Source organism: Hypomesus nipponensis, chromosome 2 (genome assembly GCF_054491055.1).
Source record: "Hypomesus nipponensis isolate SF chromosome 2, ASM5449105v1, whole genome shotgun sequence".
Lineage (NCBI taxonomy): Eukaryota > Metazoa > Chordata > Actinopteri > Osmeriformes > Osmeridae > Hypomesus > Hypomesus nipponensis.
The window spans coordinates 6,344,963-6,369,250 of NC_140362.1; the positions used below are offsets into that span (position 1 = coordinate 6,344,963).

The 24,288-nt window shown below is 42.7% G+C and overlaps 2 protein-coding genes across 9 annotated transcripts; one reads left to right on the forward strand and one right to left on the reverse strand.

Moving 5' to 3' along the window:
* Positions 1-17: 17 nt before the first annotated feature.
* On the forward strand, positions 18-19,017 carry enpp2 (ectonucleotide pyrophosphatase/phosphodiesterase 2). 8 transcript variants are annotated; one of them, XM_084703926.1, is made up of 26 exons: positions 18-105; positions 282-381; positions 1,692-1,847; positions 2,464-2,589; positions 2,816-2,876; positions 3,810-3,907; positions 4,033-4,112; positions 4,237-4,356; positions 4,635-4,690; positions 6,108-6,173; positions 6,531-6,612; positions 7,335-7,443; positions 7,631-7,756; positions 8,325-8,356; positions 8,538-8,665; positions 10,054-10,138; positions 10,228-10,315; positions 10,485-10,654; positions 11,146-11,281; positions 11,843-11,982; positions 14,475-14,610; positions 15,500-15,577; positions 16,176-16,308; positions 16,704-16,761; positions 16,919-17,072; positions 18,075-18,216. In XM_084703926.1, exons 1-26 carry the CDS (start codon positions 73-75, stop codon positions 18,080-18,082), a joined length of 2,559 nt encoding a protein of 852 aa, XP_084560052.1. In that variant the 5' UTR covers positions 18-72; the 3' UTR covers positions 18,083-18,216. The 8 variants fall into 8 exon arrangements, with proteins under 8 accessions (XP_084560052.1, XP_084560047.1, XP_084560050.1 ...); XM_084703921.1 differs by lacking the exon at positions 16,704-16,761 and having other exon boundaries at positions 18,075-19,017; XM_084703924.1 differs by lacking the exon at positions 16,704-16,761 and having other exon boundaries at positions 11,236-11,281; positions 18,075-19,017.
* A 264-nt stretch (positions 19,018-19,281) lies between these two features.
* LOC146300592 (CCN family member 3-like) lies at positions 19,282-23,033 on the reverse strand. Its single transcript, XM_084669248.1, has 5 exons — positions 22,216-23,033; positions 21,704-21,932; positions 21,231-21,485; positions 20,574-20,788; positions 19,282-20,402 (listed from the first exon to the last, which is right to left on the reverse strand). Exons 1-5 carry the CDS (start codon positions 22,264-22,266, stop codon positions 20,094-20,096), a joined length of 1,059 nt encoding a protein of 352 aa, XP_084525374.1. The 5' UTR covers positions 22,267-23,033; the 3' UTR covers positions 19,282-20,093.
* Positions 23,034-24,288: the final 1,255 nt, after the last annotated feature.

A 24,288-nucleotide genomic window follows, 5' to 3' on the forward strand; every position in this document is an offset into this window, starting at 1 on the left:
TCAACTTTGCCACTCCGCGCTTGGTCATAGGCGCAGTCAGGACGCTAGCAGAGACCAACTTTTACGCTAATTATGGGAATTTATTTTTACATTTCGTTCAAACAGGTAAGAGTATCGTTGTTGAGAGGGAATATAAAACAGGACTTCGTGTTTCAATTACAATGCGTTATCCTGCCATCTATCTCTAACAGTCAGAATCTATCAGATGGCTTTCAATGGTAATTTACGCCTAAATTAATCTCTAACACATTTGTGACTTGTTGATAAATGTTTCTGCTCAGGTTCTCTGTATTATCTCCATCCTCTGTGGTTCCAATACCTGCTTGGGCTATGTCCATAACCGATTCAAACGCTCAGGGGAAGCTGCGTCGCGTTCAGAGAGTGAGTAGGCTAACCTGACTACTGCGTGTGTACTGTTTGTGGTGCGCACATTTGAATTGAATTGCGTGTAAATATATAATATGAATTTAGTTGGGTATATGCTGCTCAATTTGGTCTCTTACTCAATAAGTAGGCAACTTTAGTAAACATGCATGCTTCTGTAGTCAAAACAAGCTATTTACTTATTTTTTTACTCCTAAAAATCCCATTTTGGCAGAAGTATATTTTGGACTCAATTTATGTATTTTGGCTGACAATGTACGGTCAATGCCTAAAGCTGCTTTCCTTTTGCCTTGTACAACATGCCAGACATAAAAAAAATAGCTTTGATTGGTGCAGCAGACTTGAACTGACTCACCATGGGCAAAGCAATCAATCACCCGACTCCGCTGAGCACCAACTGGAAGGCGATTGCTTTTAAAAGGAATAACATGGAATTATGCGAAACCTTTTTTTCTTGGTTTATTTGCAGATTATTTTCTATCTGAAGTGCCAGCCAGCGCATGCAAAATAAATACGTGAACCTTGTTTAAACGATACAACGGATCACTGTTGCCCTGTCCAGCTTGTGATAGGTCTGTTGATGCATATTTGGCTAAGAGTTTACTTAGCTTTACCCTTGAGTCAATATTAAGAAAGTATTTCAGCTTTTCTAGCCCCAGATTCTTTGACACAACATATTTAAAACTGAAGCGTTTGCACAAGATAAGGCCCTAAGGACCCTACCAAACAAAAGATGGAATCTTTCCATCAAAGATTATCCTCATCTTCATTATGTATAACACTTAATTTAAATTTTCTCTGTCAAGAGTGGACAAGAAGGACTTGCTTTCATTCAAACTATGCAAGCAGAGTGAATTTGTAGTTTACATTAAATTCTTCCACGCGCTTCTCTTGGCATGGCTATGGTTTTCCTGCTTGGATGTCGTTTTTTCAGTCTAGAAGCACAAGGAACATCTTGTTATGGCTGTAACACTGCTCAAGTCCTGAGAGATCCACTCACCAGCCTCCAGCCTTCCAGACCAGGAAGTGCTCTGCCAGCCAGCAGTCTGGTTAAGATGCAATAAAACAGTATATAACAATATCAGCTAATTGTCCTTCTCTGTATATTGTGTTATCAAAGAAGGACAGGACATCACTGGCATGTGCATGTTTGTATCCATTTAAAGTTGCACAGGTCTTGGATGGTAGGACACAGCAGCCTATAAGCCTTAACCTCAAAAAGCAACAGTAAATTTGCTTTGCTTCTCTCTCTCTCTTTCTCTCTCTCTCTTTCTCTCTTTTTCTCTCTCTTGCTCCCTGTGCTGTAGCTCGTTCAGACTTCCCCTGGGTAAGCACATCAGGGTCCTGTAAGAACAGATGCTTTGAGCTGGACGAGGCAGAGCCCCCTTACTGTCGCTGTGACAACCTGTGTAAGACCTACAACAGCTGCTGCTATGACTTTGATGAGCTGTGTCTGAGAACAGGTACACACAATACACACAAACAGAAACATGCACACACACTCTTACACATTTGCATGTGCACAAATGTATCACACACACCACACGCTTGCATAAACATTATACACACTAACCTCGTACACAACACATGCAAACACATTGTGCTTGGGGTCACATTAAATTTTTCTCAAACATTTCTCCACAAATGGAATAAAACATTAACATTGTTTAAATTTCACTTGCCACAATCCAATATATGTTTTTTTTAAAGCAACATATTAATAGTCATGAAGCTCTCTCAAAAGTAAACAAAAATGTGTTAATCAATTATGTCGTATCTTAATCTTGCTGATGGGTGACAGTATAGTGCAAAATCAGGATCTCTGTGAGGCTTTCATCTTCATGCATTCTGTGTCCAGGAAACCAGCTCTCATGTTTTCATGGGAGGTTTTATGTCCTTTGAGTATTTATGGTATATTACTGCAGAGTTTTATCAAAATACATGAAGACCATAACCCTTGTCACCTTCATCACCATGGTTATTTTAAATTGGTGGCGGGAAAGGCTGACACCTCTAATTTTGAGCTAAAAGTCGCAGTGTCACAGTTTATAGATGGGGTTGTGTGTTTGTTGTGTCCAGAGGGAGGTTTTGAGTGTAGTAAGGAGCGCTGTGGAGAGGCTCGTAGAGATCAGCATGCGTGCCACTGCTCTGAAGACTGCCTGGCCAAGGGAGACTGCTGCACCAACTACCGGACCATCTGCAAAGGTAGGAGATGTCGACATTCAGGGGACCTTGTTGAGTTCCAAAACTCAATTTTACACGTACCATGTGTCTCACAACCTATATTGGAAATATCGAGCATTTGATTAAATATAGGACCTTAGCATGTGATCGCCAAGAGTGAGTTGTTTCATGTCTCTCCCTATCTTTCTCTCCCTACCTTGTTTCTCTCTCTCTTTCTCAACCTGCTCTTCCCCCCTCTCTCTTGAAGGGGACACATCATGGTTGCAGGATGCGTGTGAAGAGATCAAGACCCATGAATGTCCAGCTGGGTAAGTGTGTCGGAGGAGTGGCATCTTTACCAGACTTTAAGATACTGCCCTTTCTGGGGTGGATGTTGTTTCAGACGCACCACATAACATTCCAGGGAGAACAGATTCCACAGAGATCCAGGTAGAGTGCAACAACAAAGGTGATTTATTTTCCTAAGTCAGATGAGACCAAAACCCTACAGTAATCCATCCCAAATTAAAATCCATGAAATTCAAAGGGAATTCAAAAGCTGAAGGTTTGTGTGTGTTTGCATGTGTAGTAAAAACAACGGTCTTGTCACCACCTTAAGCAAGGATTTCCTGCTGCCTAGGACAACATCCTGCCTATATGCATCTATGCAGGTTAAGAGGAGGAGCTACACATTGTACTCAAATAACCCATACTCTACATGCCAAACAAATGGGCAAAAACAGTATGCTTAATCAATATACATAAATGCTTTTACAAAGCACTCTATATGTTTTACACAATAATATAACAAATAATAAGAGGAAGCATTTATATTACCAACAGGATCTGCCCTAACAGGAAGGGCATGAGCATAGTGCCTACAGTTGTAAAGTTGTGAGTTCACTTCATAGGCAGCTCAGGTGATGGTGTGTGTTAGCTGAATGCGACCGTTCTTTGTGTGTTCCTGTTGTTCATTGTCAGGTTTTTACCCACAGTTCATGGTCAGATGCGTTGCAGTAGTTTATGGTCAGGTGTGTTCATGGTCAGGTGTGTTTAGGTTATAGTAAGGTGTGTCCATGGTCAGGTGTGTTCCCGTAGATCATGGTCAGGTGTGTTCATGGTTAGGTGTGTTCCTGTAGTTTATGATGAAGTGTGTTCCTGTAGTTCTTGTTGTTCATGGTCAGGTGTGTTCCTGTAATTCATGGTCAGGTATGTTCTTGTTGTTCATGGTCAGATTCCTGTCCTGTTCCTGTTCCTGTCAGGTTTGTGCGGCCCCCTCTCATCCTGCTGTCTGTCGATGGGTTCAGAGCCTCGTACATGAAGAGAGGAAGTACAGTGATCCCCAACATCGAGAAGCTCAGTAAGTCACTGACCCTAGATAGTACACTCATTTCCTGTCCATTGTGGATTCTTTTATGTCTAAACAGATTTCTGTCATGCAAATTATTAATGTTGTTTTTTGTTGTTGTCTGTATTAATCTTCAGGAACGTGCGGTACACATGCCCCTTACATGAGACCAATGTACCCCTCCAAAACATTCCCCAACCTCTACTCTCTTGCAACTGTATGTAGTCTGTTACTTTGAATTGGTTAAATTGAACTAAATGTGTCAAACACAGCTTTGTGCTTCAACCACATACAACCATTACCTGTGGAGCTCTTTGTAACCTCAGTCAATTCTTTTTCAGGGTCTTTACCCAGAGTCTCACGGTATAGTTGGCAACTCCATGCATGACCCTGTGTTTGATGCCAACTTCTACCTGCGAGGTCGTGAGAAGCTGAATCATCGCTGGTGGGGTGGCCAGCCTGTAAGTGATGTGTGTGTTTGAAGCTGTGTGTGTACATGTTGGTTTGTGCTGTCTGGACTGGTGTGAGACAACGCAAGAGCCTTAGCAACCGTACTTCTGTGTTTTTATTCACACCTGTGCCCTACCAGTACTGTCACATCCTCATTCTCTCACCTTCATGAAAGACCTCTGAAAGGGTTCTGCAGCACCTCTTTATTACTGTAGAAATCTGACAATTTGACTCTCCTATTGTGATATTAGAGCAGTAAAAGACTAAGATGTTGTCTGGTTTGTACTAGATCTGGATCACAGCCATGAAACAAAACGTGAAGGCTGGGACCTTCTTCTGGCCAGTGTAAGTTTTTTTTCTCTATCTCTTACTCTTTTTCTCCTACTCTCTCTCTCTCTCTCTCTCTCTCTCTCTCTCTCTCTCTCTCTCTCTCTCTCTCTCTCTCTCTCTCTCTCTTTCTCTTATATGTCCCTTTAACCATGTCCAAATAATATCTGACATAGGCTACTTTCCTCTCTTCTTTGTCACCAAAATCCCTCAGTTCCTCAATATCCAAAATTCCAAATACTCCTCCACTTTCCTTCAGCCAAAAACCAAAGCCAAAAGGCCACGCATTATCATGTACAATATTGGAACTGTGGTGCATTTTAGGTTGAGGTTGAACTCAGGCATGCCTGGTCATGTGTGGAACTTCTGCACTCAGCTCAAAGCTGCAGCTTGCCCAGTCTTAGTACAGCCGTCTGTATCAACCAGAACCTATAAAACATAAAGGCTCCCACAGTTAAATACACAGAGGTCTTTGAGAAAGAAATCTCTTTGGAGGCATTTGACTCTAACTGTTTTCATTGCAATTTCTGCAAATGGGCCTGTTTACATAAAGCCCCGCGTGCCTGTGAACCCCGGTCCGACAAGCCGCTTGGGGCCAAAGTGCATTTCAAGGTGCACTTCCTGTGGTGGCTCCAACACAGGCAGAATGAGGATTAACTGTACAGGGAGGGAGTGTATCTGCGCTAAATTCACATGCAGGGAGTGTATCTGCAATGTTTTATTATCACTGTGCCGGGGATTTGGGGCAGCGGGGAGGTGGGTATAGGGACTGTGACTGCTGACTGTTCCTGCTCATGACTAGCAGGGAGGTCCTAACCACTGGCAGAGAAAGCAAGAGAGAGACGGAAAAGGGGGAATAAAGATGGGGAAGAATTATAGCCAAGAAGAGTGGGGGGGGCAATAAGGGAAAGGAGAGAGAGAGGTAAAGGGAGAGAGATGGAAAGAGACTGAAACAAGGAGGTGAGAGGAAGAGAGACATGGAAGACAGCCTCCCTTAAAGGGTCATAGGTTTGAGCTCCATCCCCTGCTCCCCCATGCCTCAATCTCCAGTTGGAGCAGCAATCTTAGGCTGGATGGTTGGCAGCTGGGCCTGTTGGGTTGGAGGCTGTTGGTGGCCCAATCACTCGACTACAGTAGGAGCATGAGGGGAAGGCTTTGAGGTTTAAATGCTTCAAGGAGGGGTGTGGGATAGCAGGGGAGACCTTAATTGTGTTATATCTCCACACTCTTGACGTCAGAGGCCTGGCAGAGGTTTTAAAGCCCAACATAGTATAGTTAATTTATATTGAAGATTTTAAGCAAAGGAATCAAGCAAAGTGCATAATGGTCGGATTGATAAACAGTCTGCACATGATAGCATGTAGAAGTATGAGCCAGTGAGATGCTTTATTTGCATTGCACTACCTAAAGATGTGTGTGTTTGTGTGTGTTCCAGTGTGATCCCGTCAGAGAGGAGAGTGCTAACTATGCTGCAGTGGCTCCACCTTCCAGATGGAGAGAGGTCAGCTGTTTTCACTATGACCAAGTTCCACATGTTTTAATGTCCATTTTGCTTATCTTCTTTTCTACTTTTTTTTGTAGCGGTGCCCCCTCCTCTACACATACACACAGACTTTCTGCTCCCCCACAGAAAAGTTCTATTTTCTGTGGTTCATCTAAACATGTGGTTGCGGTTGACTTGCTATTGAACCAATTTCCCTCTTGACACCATTTAGTGATACAGACAATTTTCCAAATGGGTGTTCAGTGTCATGCTCTGTGTCTATGTATGTAGGCTGTAACAGTCACATCCCAGTGACAGACTATCCCATCCGTGCTGTGTGGCCGGTCTCAGCTGACAGCGTATGTATTGTTTCAGGCCTTATGTGTACGCCATGCACTCCGAACAGACAGACACAGTTGGACACAAGCTGGGGCCCATGAGCCCCGAGGTGAGATGGGTGTGTGTGAGAGATGCAGACACACACACACGCTCGCTCTCGCACATATACACACAAACATGAGGTGTAATACTATGGGGTGTAATGAGTGTCAGCGTATCTGCACGCAGGGCATTCACCATGTACCTGATATGGGTGAATTACGAGTGGGCTACTCTGGCGAGTTTTAGAAAGCGCAGAATGAATACTATACCTTACAGTTTGATAGAAAATGTGGTGTGCGTATAAACAAGTGTAATTTGTGCATATTACATTTTATAAGGCGAGCGCACAGGCAGGTGACGTGTGCTTTTCATACTGACACCATTGCGCAGCACAGAAATGCCTGCGAACACCTGCCCGCCTAGACGCATGAGCTATGAGCTATGACGCATTAGATTCCTGTTTTTATTGCACACGTCACCTGCCTATGCGCACGCGTTATCAAATGTACTATGCACAAATTACCCCTGTTTATACACACACCATATTTTCTATAAAACTGTAAGGTGTAGTATTCATTCCATGCTTTCTAAAACTCGCTAGTGTAGCCCATGCGTAATTCACCCGTATCTGGTACACGGTGACAGCACTGTGTGTAGCTACGCTGATACTGATTACACCCCATACACAAATGCACACATATGCATGCAGGCACACACATGACCTGGCCGAGGCATGACCTGCAGGCCTGTGAAACGTGAACGGTGGATCTGATATCTGATGTGTGGTTTGTGGTGCAGCTAAACAACCCCCTGAAGGAGATTGATAAGATTGTGGGTCAGCTGATGAATGGACTGAAGCAGATGAGGCTCCACCGCTGTGTTAATATCATCTTGGTGGGAGACCACGGTACAGGCCTCCTTCACACATACACACACATACACACACACACACATGCCTGTGCTGTATGGAAAGTTAAGTCCAGACATACTGTACCTACACACGCAAACACACACATCCTGACACACACAGTACTTCATAGATTGCCCTCATAAACAGTGCTGTAGTGGGCTGATGGTTCCTGGTGTTCCCTCAGGGATGGAGGAGGCTAGCTGTGACAGAACAGAGTTCCTTAGTTCCTACATGTCCAACGTTGATGACATCATCCTGATCCCTGGTTCCTTGGGCAGAATCCGCTCCAGATACCCTAACAACCCCAAATGTGAGTTGAACATTCCACAGGGACAATGGAGAAAGATTTGAGCTGAACTCCCATTCTGCACCCTTTTTCTGAAAGTGAGCTTTCCAGAAGGGCTGAGATCATGAAAAGTTGATTTCAAGTGTAGCATTATGCTAAGCAAACAGTCTGTAGTGCATTAGTTGAAAATGATACCTATAACATGTGAGAAGTCTGCTACATATTACAAAAAGCACTGTAGAGAGACAGAGAAGGGAAAAAGACCAAGTCCCTTGAAGTTTTCAGACATTTGAGGCAAGACCAAAACATTGTCAAAAACGAATTTCGTGTATTCTGTTGAGAACAAAAGTACATTTTGTTCAGTGGCATCTTTCCCTCACTGACCTTGGCTATGAATATATGAATCATAATTTGTCTGTACAGAAAATGTACTGAGCTGCAAAATGTACTTCAACAAAAAGCTGATTTGTACAAAATGACTGACCTGTTCATCCTGGCTCAGTGTCCTGCTATATACAATCAAATCAAATTTATGGTGATTTCTTACTCGTAAACTTGGGGTGTTGTTTGAAGTTCTTAATTTTTTTTTCAGATGATTCAAAATCTGTTGTTGCAAATCTTACAGTGAGTATAGCATCCCTGTGTACTTTTTATTTACATTCAAACTGCTCAAGCATCAAGAAAGTGTATGTGGCATTAAAATACTACAGATATTTACTCTGACTTCTCTGCGAATGAAAATACGAGATGTTATAGAATCGATGTTGTCCACAGTTTGTGTTAATCTTTCCCCTGTTATATTTAGTGTAAGAAGCCAGACCAACACTTCAAGCCATACCTGAAGCAACACCTCCCCAAACGGCTGCACTATGCCAACAACCGGCGGATAGAGGACATCCATTTGCTGGTGGACAGGAAGTGGCATGTCGCGAGGTACGTCACATCCTCTGACCGTATTGTGCTGTATACCAATGGACCAAAATGGCATGTTCCTAAAGTTACTTCAACATCTCAGTTTGGTTGCCCAAGGGATAAGTACAAGAGTGGGGCTTCAAACCACCTCTTAAACATCAACACTTGAAAACGCCCAGTCATCAGATTTCTGAGGCTGGGTGGCAGCCAGTCTTTCAAGTAGCTGGAGAAGCAGAGCAGTGACTCCCTTACGTTAACCGTGCCCATGTGTCTCATCAGTGAACTGGGCCCGAAAGCTGACTGGAAACTTTTCACTTACACAGTAAAACCATACTCTATGAGGTCATAACTGTCTTCTGTCTGCCATAAAAAGCAAGCTAGAAGATGAGAGTAGGATTGAAAGAGGTGATGTTTGGGAATTGGGAGGTTGAGGCCAGAGGGCCCTGGAGGTAGGTTGTGGGGGAAACAAATCAAGCCACATTCCAGCCATGTCAGCCTGTTTAAGTTGGCCAACGAATGGAAACCCACAGAGCTAGAATGAAATAAATTGTTTCTATGATATCCATGTCTGATGCTGAGATACAGTAGTCAAAGGCTAATTGCAGGCACTAGAATGGTGAGAAGAAACCCCTAACCCTCTGGTTGAGAGTAATCCCGTCCGTTTGAATCACATGCTGTAACCACCGCTGCAAATGAAATGAAGTATTTGTCCGATGTTCGCTCCATCAGTTTGGGATTTGCAGAGTCTACGTGCCTGTGGGTTCTCCTCCCGGGTCGACATCACTGAGACCAGTGTTTGATACACACTTAATAAAAAGTGTCTGTTTGTCAATTACGGTGCTGAGGTGAGTTTAGTGGGCAAGGCCACGGAGAGCTACAGTGTGAACACCATGGTCTGCTTGCCACTACTGTATAATGGCTACAGTGTGTGGGGTTGGGCTGACTCAGGGCCTCATGTTCAACTCATGCTTTTAATTAACCTCATCAACGTCATCAACGTCATGCTAGATATCGTTAGTCTGCATGCCGATGCTGAACTCAGCACTTGATCATATCTGTGAGCACCGTTGATTGGAATGGTGCAGGTGCAGTAAACCCTGATTTGTCAGTGGGTCTACAAAAACCACAACACTTATGTAAAATAAACAACTAAAACTAAGAAGAAATGTATGCATGTCAGACAGTGTCAGGTTGTAGTCCTCCAAAAAAGTGGTTTTACAATATATACTTTTCTCATTCTGAACTTCCGAGTACCTTCGTCCCTGGCTACACTTTGAAGATACTAAGAAAGACAGGGTTATACTAATCACCAGGCAGGGACATTTGGGGGCACTATGTGGACAGGGAACCATAAATTGCTTCGATATTCACATTGCTCATTGTCCACATGTTAATTTGCCCTAAAACAGGAAATCCCCTGAGGCAAAAAGGCACCCTGGGAAATGTGGTTTTTCAGGGGATCATGGATATGACAACAAGATAAACAGCATGCAGGTATTCTGTACATCATCAATTAACTAATGTATAGAGGCCTCCATTTATCAACTATGTTGCAGCCATAATTGTTGAATTATCCATTTCAGACCATTTTCTTAGGATATGGACCAACATTCAAATTCAAGACGAAAGTTCCAGCTTTTGAAAACATTGAACTGTACAATGTCATGTGTGGTAAGGCGACAGTTTCAACTACATTGACATTTACACATTCATTCAGCAGACACTTCTAACCAAAGCTATGGACAGAGGGTGTGGGAATGAACCCACAAGGCCGTAGGCGCATGGATTCAAGAGATACGTACGTAGTTCCATCAAAATGAGTCATTCTACTGGTTTCCAGATCTTCTGGGGTTAAAGCCAGCCCCTAACAATGGGACCTACGGCAGTCTGAACCACCTCTTAAGAAACCCGTCTCACAAACCTATCATGCCAGAGGAGGTCTCCAAGCCCACCCCCTCCATACTTGTCACCACTGGAGGTGATGACCTAGGCTGCAGCTGTGATGACAAGGTCAGACATTAAGACTTCATTTGTATCAGAGAGGTATCTACTTTTTTTTCATTGGTCTGGTGAACGTATAGATTGTTCTTGATTGTTTATCCATATTTTACAATCTGTATCATACCTCCATAATATCAGATAATTTTATACCAGGGGTTTATTGAATCCTAGTCTAAGATTGCTTGATGTTATAATAATTTGATGCTTGCTTAAAGAGTACAATCCAAAATGTTGGTCTCTTTTACAGATGTTTTTACAGTGTAAAAAATACATTGCGTGTTCTACTAAATCATTATTTAGAACGAGTGTGTGTGTGTTACCATTATGCTTTGTTCAAATGTAAACTTGTTAGTGTTGTCTCTCCTTTTATTGCATGCTGTCTCACCCATCTGCAATGTGTGTTGATTCCTGTCGTAACTGAACTGTCCAGTAACATTGCTTTTGCAGGGCATTATCATTTAGATCTCTGGCAAGAGATTTTCACCTTCAATCTTTTGCAGTTGCGTTCAAAAAATAGGGGGCAGAGAGCTTTGAAAGTGACCCTTGTAAGAGGCTATAACCTGGAGTCACTGTGGCTCTGTCTGTTACAGAACAAAGTGGAGGAGCTCAGTCAACGTCTGAGGCAAGCTATTGATGGTCAGTTCTTAGTCCAGAGCCATTTAATAACTGGAACTGGTTACACTTTGTTTTGAGGGGCACTATGGATGATCTTGAGCCGTCAATGACAATAAACTACAAGCAAACTTATCCACTGCAACTCGATCCAGGTGCAACAGCTGGTTGAGGTTACAGTTCAGTCCAGTGGATAGTTAGTTTATTGTATATTAAGTTTAAGATAGTTTAGCTTCTATAGGCCATCAGGACCCACAAAATAAAGTGTAGCCCAGTACACTTATTAACTGTAAGTGACACTGTTGCCAGTTTGCTAGAGGTGGACTCTGAAATATGACATAGTCTTAAGAAACACAGAGCTTGAGGAGTTAACAAAATCCTGAGCAGCTCATAGATGTCATATCTGAGACTCTTACATTTAATCTGCTTATTTAAATATGTATTTAATTAATTTAATGTGTCTGGTTCATAGACCATCATGAGCAATGGGACTAGAAACACATATATACAGTTAGCTGTGAGCTGTTTTGCATGGTTCACCTTGTCTTGTTACAACCCTGGTTTGGTCATCACCCTCCTTTTCAGACAGCAAAAACCTGCCGTATGGCCGGCCAGCGGTTCTGTTTCGTACTAAATACAGCATCCTACACCACAGTGATTATATCAGTGGCTACAGTGAGCCTCTGTCCATGCCCCTCTGGACCTCCTACACGGTTCCCAAAATGGTAGGTGGTCCATTTATTCCATTTTCATTGCCATTATTTTATTGTCAGATACAGGGGTGTTGTTAGACATAAAACTCTACTGGGGCACAGGCCCCTATTCATATCCCTTTTTCTTCCAAGCGTGCTGCGCACAATGCACTCCTCGGCTATAGAAACTCCCCTTGCTGAACCCACAATACAACAGTTCAGGGACGCAAGTTTGATATCAGCTTTAGCAGAAACATCAATAGTTAATGCGAGCACACACATTTTTTTCGCATTCAATTGAGCGCAAAAAAAACAACATTTTTTTTTTAGCTTCATGTAGTGTTGTTTTTATGTTTTTGTCAAAATAAGATACCTATCATTTAGAAACTTTCTTGAGTTTTGTAATATTTTCGAAGCTTACCTCAATTCTGACTTGTGTGACGAGTACGACACCTGGACTTTTGAGTGCGTGCTGCAGTGGCTTTTTGGAAAGCTCAGAAGAGCGCGCTAACATGAAATTCTGCGTGCATCGGTTTGTGTTTTCGGTTAAACTGCTTTTATTTTTCAAGCGTTGAATGGGATACCACGTATTTTCCCTTGATTATCAATCTAAATTAATGCACTGTCTAATACAGTAAATTGATAAAACTCAAACTGTAGATTTTAATGGGGCACATCAGATTTATATTGGGGCACGTGCCCCAGTAAAAAAGGGTCTAACGACACCCCTGGTCAGATAATCAGTGTCATTATATAAATATTATAAATATAGTACAAATACAGGGGTACAGCAACAACAGAGTGGGCCGCACAAGCATTAAAGGGGCAATTGACTGGGGTTTTGGGGTATTTCACACTCTTCCTTAAGGCCCCCGAATAGGGTATGTAACATTGGTTGGGTTGAAAATGGCCCGGGTGCTGTTCTATGCTCTCTGACAGATCCTCTGAAATGTTCCCGGGAAAAAACACTAGCTTTTCTCCTTTTACGGTATGCTCATTAATATTTAGATAAGCTGCGCGCTGATTGGTTGGTTATCAACGAGTGAAGCTGGGAGCAAAAACGCAACACGGCCAACAGCAGCACTCGCTGAAACACCGAAGTTGGAGACTAGAAATAAAGACGCGCAAATAAATCTATTGTGTCTACACAACACTGTTTTCAACAGATTGACTATATATAATTTGAAATGATAACATTACTTGTTTCCACTTCTGTTGTTGAAGCAAACTGGACTGCCTTAGGTGGGTAGAACGTTAGGCTACAGCTTAGCAACCAAACCATATCGTGATTCTACTCGGCTTCAGTTAGCTAGATAGGCTAGCTCTAGATATCTTGCTGAAAAATAACATGACAAAGATCTGGACAAACATGCATCGTGAATTGTAGATTTTCATTACACAGGTTATTTATTTAAATGAAACACAGTCGGGAACATGAATCAACGTTAGCCCCATTGCCAATAAACTAGGCTAAATTATCACACATTCTACCTATGCTCTTGCGTTAGCAAGCTAAACTTGTTTACATGCCTACAGTCTAGACTCTAGGTGTTACTAGTAACAGTTACTAGCAATGTTAACGTATCCTGTATCTAGATCCTGCCTTTCTACAGTTCTTTCAAATAGATTATCTAGACAGGCGTTAGCAATAAGCCAGACTGCTGTTCGTTTTCTGGCTATTTTTCGGAAGCTTCCCTTCTAATGCCGACTACAGCTAGTCTAGCTAGAGTCATTTGATGTGTGTAGAAACGTATTTAGCATTCTACCTGGTATGCTATATACAGGAAAAGTTAGCATTGCTAATAACTGTTAGCACAACATCATACTGTCCTTATAGCTTGCGGTTGCAATGAGCATACGGTCGGAACAGCACCTCTTACCAGGTTCAGCTTCCTAGCAAATCCTGCTTGAAATTGTCCAAGGTTGTCAAAACTGTCTTGGGTGAAATGTTCAGAGCAAATGAATGATTTAGTGTCGAACTTAACTGGGATCTTCTCATAGACAACAGCAGCCATGCCTGTTGAATGTTTGGCTCCTTGGGAAGACTGTGAGTAGCCTTCCCTGTACAGCCTGGAACACAGCATTTACGACCGTGGTCCATTTTCAATATCCTTGTTATAATTCAAAACGTTCTTCTTTGTAATTCCTTATAAGTAGCCTACACAGAGCAGCGCGCAGCTAAACTAGTATCGGAGATAGACGCTACCTCGGGCAAGTCTGGATGTAAATTCTGGGGCGTGACAAAGATACAGACCAGAGCCAAGAGGGCGATCACCGGTCCTACGTTGAAAAGCTAGCGTTTTACAGCCAAAATTTTTCTTTTTGAGATTTGAATAGGAAAGAGGTGTCAATGGACTTTGATATTCACGGTATGTTCAGTTTACCCACCGAAGTGTCGTTATTCAACTATGACAAGGTAAAATCGATTTTGCAGTCAATTGCCCCTTTAAAAATCCCTCTATCAAGTTCGAGTTTAAGGTTTTTGAGAGGTCACAGAAAAAATGAGGGATACATTTGTGTTGCAGGTAGAGGTGACTCCTCTCCCAGAGGCTCTGACCAACTGCGTCAGACCAGATGGGCGTATCCCTCCAGCCTACAGCCAGTCTTGCTCCAGATACAGAGCTGACAAACAAATCTCCTATGGATTCCTCTATCCGCCACGTAAGTCCTACCAAACACCCTATAAACAAACTATACCACATACCCCTATTAACTACCCCTGTCAATGAACTCTAGCACATACCCCTAACAGCTAAACTGATGAAAAAAAAAAAACATCAAGTACCCCCCCACACTACCCTTAACCAAATACCCCCCCCCCCCCCCCACTACCCTTAGACAAATACCCCTAACAACAACTTTTACACTAAAACTACCCCACAAACCTCTTTGTGGGGGAGCAACTTTCCTCCTACGCCTTGTTCCATTTTGTCCTTTGGTATGCGCCTAGGTTGACTACTACTAAAAGGTTAACAGGATTCAGATTCACTCCACAGTTTTCCTTTTCCTTGTTGCTTTTATTTTTGTTCAGTCTTCACAGTTAGATACGTTTCCACAATAAACGACAGCAGAGCAAAAATAAAGACGTAACAAAAAACAACTTTGACTCATGTATCTGTTCTGAGCGGTAGGATCTTGAAAAACCATATGACTACCAAACCAAAGGCCACTAACTGAATGACAGCCAGCTGTTTTATACCCCATCTGATACAATTACCGCCTTGCTCAACTGATTGACAAAGTGCTGTGACGACATGCCACACTAAAGACAGATTTACCTGCACAATTTATAACAATCTCATAAAGGCAAAAGGTTAACATTGAAATCATAATAAACATAATTTTGGCTCCAACACTCCCCTACCTACAACTTTTAACCACCCTGCCAACTATCCTCACTCATGGTGACCCCTGTTTTAGTCATATCATGCACTCAGTGCAAGTGTTTTATTCTCCTTCATGGGTTTAACCACTTGAACACAGCACACCACTTGATTTGGAGTGTTGAAAGTTCTGAGTCTGACTTACCCTCTTTTTACTGTCTCAACAGAATTGTCCAGTACGCAAGATGGAAAATACGATGGTGTTCTTATCACAAACACAGTACCCATGTACCCAGCTTTTAAGAGTAAGTGCATCCAACCTCAAGTACAACACTTGGTGCTTAGTGTACATACTCTACCATGTGAAGTGAACACAGGGTCCTATGAAGGTAAATCTAAATTGACTCTGGCGTGAGAACCTACTAAAACTGTCATAAGACTTTAGGGCAAGGGATGTGATTACTCAACTAAGTAGTAATGGTTGGTAAATTGCCTTTGTGCATGTGTATGTGCGTGTGTGTGCGTGTGGGACAGCAGTTAGGATTTGGTCGGTGGTATGACCTCAGTGTGTACCTTCGTTACACTGAGGTCCAGTATGTAAGCACCGTAGATGAGAGGTCTTCACACCACTCCTGTCCTTCAGGGTTACTTATGGGCCCATTAAACCACCCTCATTCCTGCACAAACAGATACACACACACACACACATATACGCCCCCCCATACACACACACACACACACACACAGAAACACACAAAAATGTCACACACAAACACCACCCAGAGCCCCACACACAGACGCACACACAAACAGACACAGACACAGACACACACACAAACACTGTCCTTTATTGGAACATTGGAGGAAACAATTAGTTTTTTCATACTGAATGACTTCACTCAGGGATATGGGGCTACTTCCAGAAGACTCTGGTGAAGAAATACGCCAGTGAGAGGAATGGAGTCAACGTGGTTATAGGGCCAATCTTTGATTACGACTATGATGGCCTGAGAGACTCTGCAGAAAAGATGAAACAGTAAGGAAATAATCAGTGTGTACTGTGTTGATTTTGCTTGTAAAAAAGATTATACAAAGAAAAGCTTGATTTGGAGAAGGAACTACTTACTGCTGTTGGATTGAATAATATAGTGAGTCTGCAGTGCCATCTACTGGCTGTAATTTGTCACAGTCACTCAAAGAAATTCATAATAAACCATAGTAATGTACATTTACATTAAGTCATTTAACATATACATACAATCCGTATGGCGCTTTGGATAAAAGCGCCATACGGATTGTATGTATATGTTAAACGAGGTTGTGTGTGTATATGTTAAGAAGTGTGTGTGATGAGAGTGTGACATTGTGTGGCTGTTTGACTCCATGGTTGTGTCTGTCTTCACTGGTATTGCTTCATGGACATTAAAATAGAGAGGGATCAGAAACACAGGGCTCAACACAGAGGTTGAGTTCTACTCTGTACCTGCAGGTATGTGAGTGGCTCTGTGTGTATCATCATACCATATTGCACAGTACTGTAGTATAAGTAGTATAAAACACTAGTAATGAGTAGTATCAAACATTATTATGATATACTACAATAACAGATACAGTAGTGTGTGGGTTGAACTGTCCTGTGCTTGCAGGTATGTAAGTGGCTCGGTTCCCATCCCGACCCATTACTTTGCCGTGGTGACCAGCTGTCTGGACTACTCCCAGGCTGTGGACTCCTGCTCGGGGCCTTTCAGTGGCTTCGCTTTCATCCTGCCTCACCGGCCCAACAACGACGAGAGCTGCAACGTGAGCCCCCAGCATCCCAGACAAAGACCTCAGTCTACCACAAATGTTGTGAATGTGTTAGTCAGCTGAGCTAAAGCCAAAGCCAACGAAGGTCTTAAGGCCCCTGTCTGACTCAGCCTTGCTTTGTTCTGTTTCAGTCCTGTGATGATTTCTATGGCCAAGAGCTAGATTGTTGGATTACATACATAGTTAATGATTTTCCTTGTGACAGTTCATTGTTTACTGTGGTTACTGGCTCAATAAATAGAAGCATGTTTTGTATATATACAAACCACATACATAAGGAGTAAGAAACACTTAAACACCCAAGAGGATGGATTAACGTGATGTAGGGTGACATTTAAGAAACTACATCTCTAGCATTAAATACTTAAATATGTAACACCCCATTACCTACTACTAATAATAATGTGTTTGTCATGCAGGCTCTTTTATCCAAAGCGACGTACATTGAGGGATTTGAACTTGTGAACTCTTGATCTGCAGTCAAATCCTCTACCACTGAGTGATACCCAGCCCCACTAATATGTACTTGGCTCAAATGATTGCTGATGTGGATCATGATCCTTGTTTTTGTCTACAGTAACCACTAAGTAAAATATTTAGTGTAGAATAAGGAGTTACCAATTCCTGGGACTTGATGGACAAATACTGTATATACTATATAGCATATATACAGTCTGAAGTATATATGTACCTGTGCATTTAAGTTTGACTATCAATACGTATTAGGAAAGAATGGTCCCTAAGACAGGGTATGCCATCCCAGCTCCTGGAGATCTACTTTCCTGTAGGTGTTCCTGTGTAGGTGTTGTAGACGTTATTAGAATCAGGTCTGCTGTAGTGTGGTTGGAATAGAAACCTGCATGATGGTAGGTCTCCAGGAACAAGGTGGGGCCTTAAACATTTGATATCAGATGGTTACAGAGGGTGTGGACAACCACATGATGACTGATATGTTCTATTCCTCCCTTCCCCCCTCCCCCCCCCACACACACGCAGAGTTCTGAGGATGAGAGTCGGTGGGTGGAGGACCTGATGAAGATGCATACGGCTCGGGTCCGAGACGTGGAGATTTTGACGGGGCTGGATTTCTACCGCAGGACCAGCCGCAGCTACCCGGAGATTCTCTCCCTGAAAACCTACATGCACACGTACGAGAGTGAGATCTGATCTGGAGAACCACTGCTACAGCCTCCCCATCCCTGAACCCTAACCTGCCAGCCCCCTGACCTCTTACTGCGGCCTCCAAGCACCCCCCCCCCCCATTCTCCTACCTCTTCCTCCCCCCCATCCCCACACACTCTCTCGTTGACCCAAAGTGTGTCGAAATAAGCTGTGTATGAATTGGAAGCACCTCGCTTCCATTTTATGCAAATAACCTCCTGCACCTTAGCTGTGCCTTGTAAGGTGTTCAAACCTCTACAATTATCACGCCATAACTCACACCCAGTGTGTTCGCTTGTAGACAAAAGAGCTTGTTCTCATTGGTTTTCTATTAACTTGAAGGATCAAGTCTGTTAGCTGTCTTGACCACCGCCACTCCCCTCCCCTGCAAGGGATAGGGCTATTGAAAGGTTATGAGGATAAACATATGTGTTTAATATGTATTATCTTTCCTTAAAGGCATAATTTCTCGTTCCTACATAGCACATTCTCCTTTGAGTATGTTTAACAAGCATAAATTGTAATATTTTGGTTAAGATGATTTGGTTTAAATGATTGTTTGTGTGTTTGTGTGTGTGTTTGGAATTTGGAATGTGTTAGCCTGTTTTATTTGAATGAATGTTGGTTCTGAGCATTGAGAAAATATATTTGAATTCTGTTCTGTGTACCACGTTTGTATGATTCTATAATGTTCTTAAACATGTACCTGTGGGATCAACTTATTTATGCCTTATAGAAACCTGGTATTTCAATACAATAAACTGTTTTGTACTATGTGGCTCCATTCTTTGATTTAGCTTTGGTCTACCAACAGAGAAGTTATTCAAGGAAGAACAACTGAAATTATACAATGTCATTACTCATGATATAATTTCATTGAATGTTTTGAAATGTATCAAGAAATTATTGTTACTTTATTCTTACCGATTCATTCTTATTATTTTATATTCTCTGTATTATCTTTTAACCCCATTTTATCAGCTCTATCAACAGAACCATAAAGACCCATTTTATAGAAAAAATACATATTTAATTCCAACAGAGTAAAGCACAATATTGTTCTTGATTACATGAAAAGCTGCATAATACAATAATATTGATCAAAGACTATATATATCTATATATACATTACATATTTACATATGGTTACAAAGTATTACAGATAGTGTATTTCCCACACGCTTATAATACAAACTATACAGCAAGTATTTACATACCTTTTGTCTGTCTAGTAGAGACAAATACTTACAAGCCTTTGAAAAAGGGACCACAGAGGCACAAAAAGGAGCTTTGTATTTTTTTCTTTTTCAGGAAAAATATTGCAGTCTTTGACTCTCTAGGGTCTGGTTTGTGTGCATGGGGGTAGGGGTACCATGTATTGGGGGGGTTGAGAAAGGCAGATGTGAAAGTTGCCGCACCAATGTGAGCGTGACCTCTGGCAGGGGTTGCCCCTGTGGGTCGTCACACCTCGACTCTGGAAGAAACTCCTCACCTGGGTCACTACTCTGTCAAATATGTGACTCAGGAGGAGCTGTCTTGATTCCTCACATCCTCTAAAATCCTCACCTCTTATAAATCCCCTGTGAGCAATCTTTTGTGATTCAACCAATATACTTTTGCCCTAAAGCAGACACAGTTTAACACTGACCTCAAAACAAACCCAGAGGGTTTTTTGCAAGCAGGACCCCAACTGCCCTGCCAGCAGCGTCAGAAGGCAATAGTGCCATTGTTTACTTCGAAAGACTAACCCCAAGTGCCTTGACTTTTACCCCAGCCAACTACTCAAGTGTGAACAACACTCTAAAACCCAACACCCTAAACCATCCAGCAGAGGGCATCTGCCAAGTGTGTCTCTTATAACCTCATGCCGCTGTAGACCAGGTCCGGGTCTACCGGTTGCTGGTACCGGTAGACAGCGTTGTCTCGGGGGCAGTGGTGGTGGCAGGCACAGCTGTTGATCACCATCATGGGCCTTCTCACGGTCTTGCCTTGGTGGCACTGAAAGTCCACCAATGCCGTCCGGGTGCTGTGGGGGGTGCAGCAGCGCCCATCGGTACAGGAGCCGCAGTAGCGTGGCTTGTAGGCCTTGACGCTTGTGCAGTTCTTGTAAGTGAAGTGGGTGGCCAGAGTAGTCTTAATCAGTCGCTGGCACCTGCTTCCTCTCTGGGAGAAAACAAATAGGATGGAATTGTCAGTGCAGGCAGGCAGTGAGGGGCTGCCTTCTGTGCTACCATGGAAAGTGCAGGTGTGTATATGTGTGTGTATGTGTGTGTTTGTATGTAGATGTGTGTGTTTGTATATAGATGTGTGTGTGTGTGCCTCTATGTGTGCTACCTTGGGCTCTTGCTGCTGTGGCTGCTCATCACAGGGGCGGGTGATGCACAGACGGCTCTGCTTGACCATCTCACAGCGCCTGTTCTTATTGGTCACCCTGGTGGACACGCCCATGCCGCAGGTACGGGAGCAGGCGCCCCATTCGGTTGTCTGCTCAATGCAGTTGAGGCTGGGGTCCCAGGTATCGAAGCTCACCGTCTCCTCCTGTCTGTAAGCTATAAGGGTGGGCAACGGAAATTGTGAGAATTCAATAGAGATGTCCATAAAGATAAGAGGATGTCAATAAAGTTACGAGGCAAAGTTTACGGAATATCAAGGTGTGGTCAGATGTTGCAATGTTGATATTTGTGGTGTGAAGTTTGAAGCTTTACTTTCAATTGATTTAGCAAACGTGGGGGCAACCTTTCCATAAAGTAAGGTGTTCCTCTTACTATGTAGAAGCATTATGTTTACAAAAAGTGTTTTAAAGACCTCTCCATATCTCCCAACCTCTCAGGTCAGCTATCTGTCTGTTGACACTGTGGATCACATTTGAGTGTCAGTAACGTCACAGAAAGTGAACAAGTGTTGTGTGTGTGTGCGTTTAAGTTTCACTGAATTGTCGAGTGTATCCCTTTGCATCTCAGTGTGTGCATGTGTGTGTGATAGAGTCCTCACCGGCCATGGCAAATCCTCCGAGCGCGCTAGCCTCCGCCTGGGGCTCACACACCCACTTCTCGCAGCACTCCCCTGGCACCTGCACCCTCCGGGGCATGGGGCAGTCTGGGCCAGGCAGCATCACGCCCAGGTTGCAGCGCGGCACACAGGCAATCTGGCCGTCGCGACACATGCACTGGTACTTGCAGCTGGGGAAAAAGGTCTCCCCGTTCTGGTAGACTGACCCATCCAGCAAGCACACATCCCCCTCATTAGCTGTTGGAGAAGGTGGGTGAGAATATTGGGTCAGTACATGTATACAGGAACATAGCATCTGTAGAAGTGTCGTTATCTTAATGCAGATGCAGTTTTGAAACTTAATCAGGTTAATCTGTAAAGAAGGCACTTACACTCCTTACAGACTACTTTGTAGCAACAGTAGCAGTAACTTTGTTCTGTGTTGTTTAAAAAAAAGCCTACCCCTGTCAACTCACCGATGCACATGCCTGTCCTCTTGTGAACGTCAGCTGTATAGTCACACTGCAGCCCCTGGCGGGTGTCGCAGGGGCTCATGTCGGAGCAGATTTCCCCCCTTTGCTTGGCGCACACCAGACAGCAGGCGCAGTCATCCAAGATCAGCTGGACACCGGGGGCACATGGAGGAGGCTCCTGAGGACAGTGGCATTGCGAAGAACAAACCTGCGCCCACACCTCGGTGCACACCTAGGGATGACAGGAACTTCAAATATATACACTTTTCTTTTTTGTCTCCTCCTTTTTTTCTCAGATTACTTTTATTTAAGTTAGCCCTTCGCTATCTAATTAATTAACTAATTATCTAATTTTATGAAATGTTGATACCATGTTTCATACCCCACAATGTATTTTAACGAAATCATAAAAATAAAACAGTAGAACATGTCAAACTACACAAATCAAATTAATATACAAACACAAACGAATTTCATCTATCACCCTAAGTAACAGAATTTCTCAAAAAAATTACCTGTGTTGAAACATAGAAAAGAAAAAGAGCTCTCTGTGCTAGTTTTGACATCCTCAGTTATTTTTTACAGATTTACTTTTATAGGAACTAAGCGTTCTCTTCCCGCGGTGTTGGGAACTCTGTAATCCTTGTAGTTTGCTGTGGCAGAGCAAGCGCCGGTCTTTATAACCCTCCTGTCTCAAGACACAGTGACGAGCGAGAGAAAGGAATGTCGGAGTGATCACCCGGAGCGTTGGAATTCTGGCAACAACGACAGGAGTCTCATTTCTCTGTGAGATCCTGAAAGAGCACTGATCAAACACACAAGCTGCAAACAGGTTGCCTGCCCTTTGCAGTTTTTGTTTGGCAAATATATTTTCAGTAATCGGACATCCAACTACTCAATAACCTAATACAGGGCCGGCCCAAGGCATAAGCGAACTAAGCGGCTGCTTGGGGCCCCATGACCACCAGGGGGCCCCCCAAGAGCACTTTAAGTTACAGCTTAATTTTAAAGTTAAATTATGTTAATGGTAATCATACAAATTTGCAATAAACTCAATATTATGTTTACCTGCTGGCAAGGAAGATAATAGCCTAGTATTACTGTTTTAATAAATTATCTTGGGGGCCTGTCTTTGTCAGCAACAACGTGTCTATTGTTCAAGAACAGAAAAGATCAGTCGGCAATTGCAATCTGACACGGCAAAAAGCAATGTCACAAAAAAAGACATATTTCTCTGGTGCAGAGAAAAGAAAACAGAGGAAGAGAAAAAACTGCAAGATCAAGGTATGTTGGCATGATTAATTCGCTATCATTTTAGTGTAACACTTAGACTAGCTAGCTAGTAAAATATAACAATAGCTAGATCCCCCCGTCAAAATGGGCATTTCTTTTGCTAGTATGCATTCACCTAGGTGGATTTACCTAGGTGAATGCATTCTTGCTAAATACATTTCATAATAAATGTCGATTGCAATAAACTTTGCTATAAGGTAGGTTTGCTAACTAGGCTACGTTGTGAGCTAAAGTAAAGTGGCTAGTTCACAATTAAGCTCGCTAACAAAGCTAGCCTAGAGTAGCTTGCATAGATCCTACCCTTTTGGGGTCATTGTTATAATATTTCAATATCATAATGCCTCAATTAGCTAATTATAGATTAAGAGTTGTGCTTCCAAGTGTACAGATGTAGGCTATTCATATGAATCATCCCTAGGAGCACTGTTGAAATATTTTGGAGCTGGGCCACAACCAACTAGCCTGGCTCTGCCCTCCTACGTACTTCAGCTCAATTTGGATTTTGCTTCTGTACTAGGTCTGGGAGCTCGGCTCTGAAGTCGGTTTCCAGAAACACATTTTTTGTAGGTCCAATCAGCGAACAGAGGGAGTGGCTGAGAACGATGACGTTAATGTTGTGCACTAGTTTGAGTAGTTCAGTAATGGCGGCGGAGAAAGATGAGAGCAAAACTATTCTGTGGTTTTGGCAAAGCTGCCGAATATCCGTAGGTTAAAGTGGAACTGAACTGCGATTAGACACAGTGATATTATAATAGTATATACATTTAATGAATTAAAAAAATATATAACATACAACTCTATGCCATATTCTATAAATAATCGACATTTCTTGTGTGTAAATTATGTACTCAAAAAGAACTGGGCGCCGCCATGTTTAAATGACGTACACATCTGACATCACGAGAATGGTTGCTCTCAATTTCAACCTGTCAAACTGCATTAAAAATTGAAGTCGACCCATCATACCCATCCCTGTTCATCCTATGGCGTATGCTTTCGAACCAATACGTTATTATGTACCCACAGGACCGCAGTTGTCCCATATGATGCAGAATATGTGTTTTTGTCCGATGTAAAGATGTAAATATAGTTAACACTCACAAGTTGAACAACACAGAGTGGTGATGTACTCGTAGCTAGCTAGGTACATGTCGTAACTGCAGACAATGCCAAAAGACAGAATTGATCTGATCAAAGACCTGCATAATCTGGGTGTTTGGTGGTCCACTAATATGATCGTTCATCATTGAGCACCGGCTCTTTCCCATGCTGTGTGAGGAGAAAGACCTTTTATG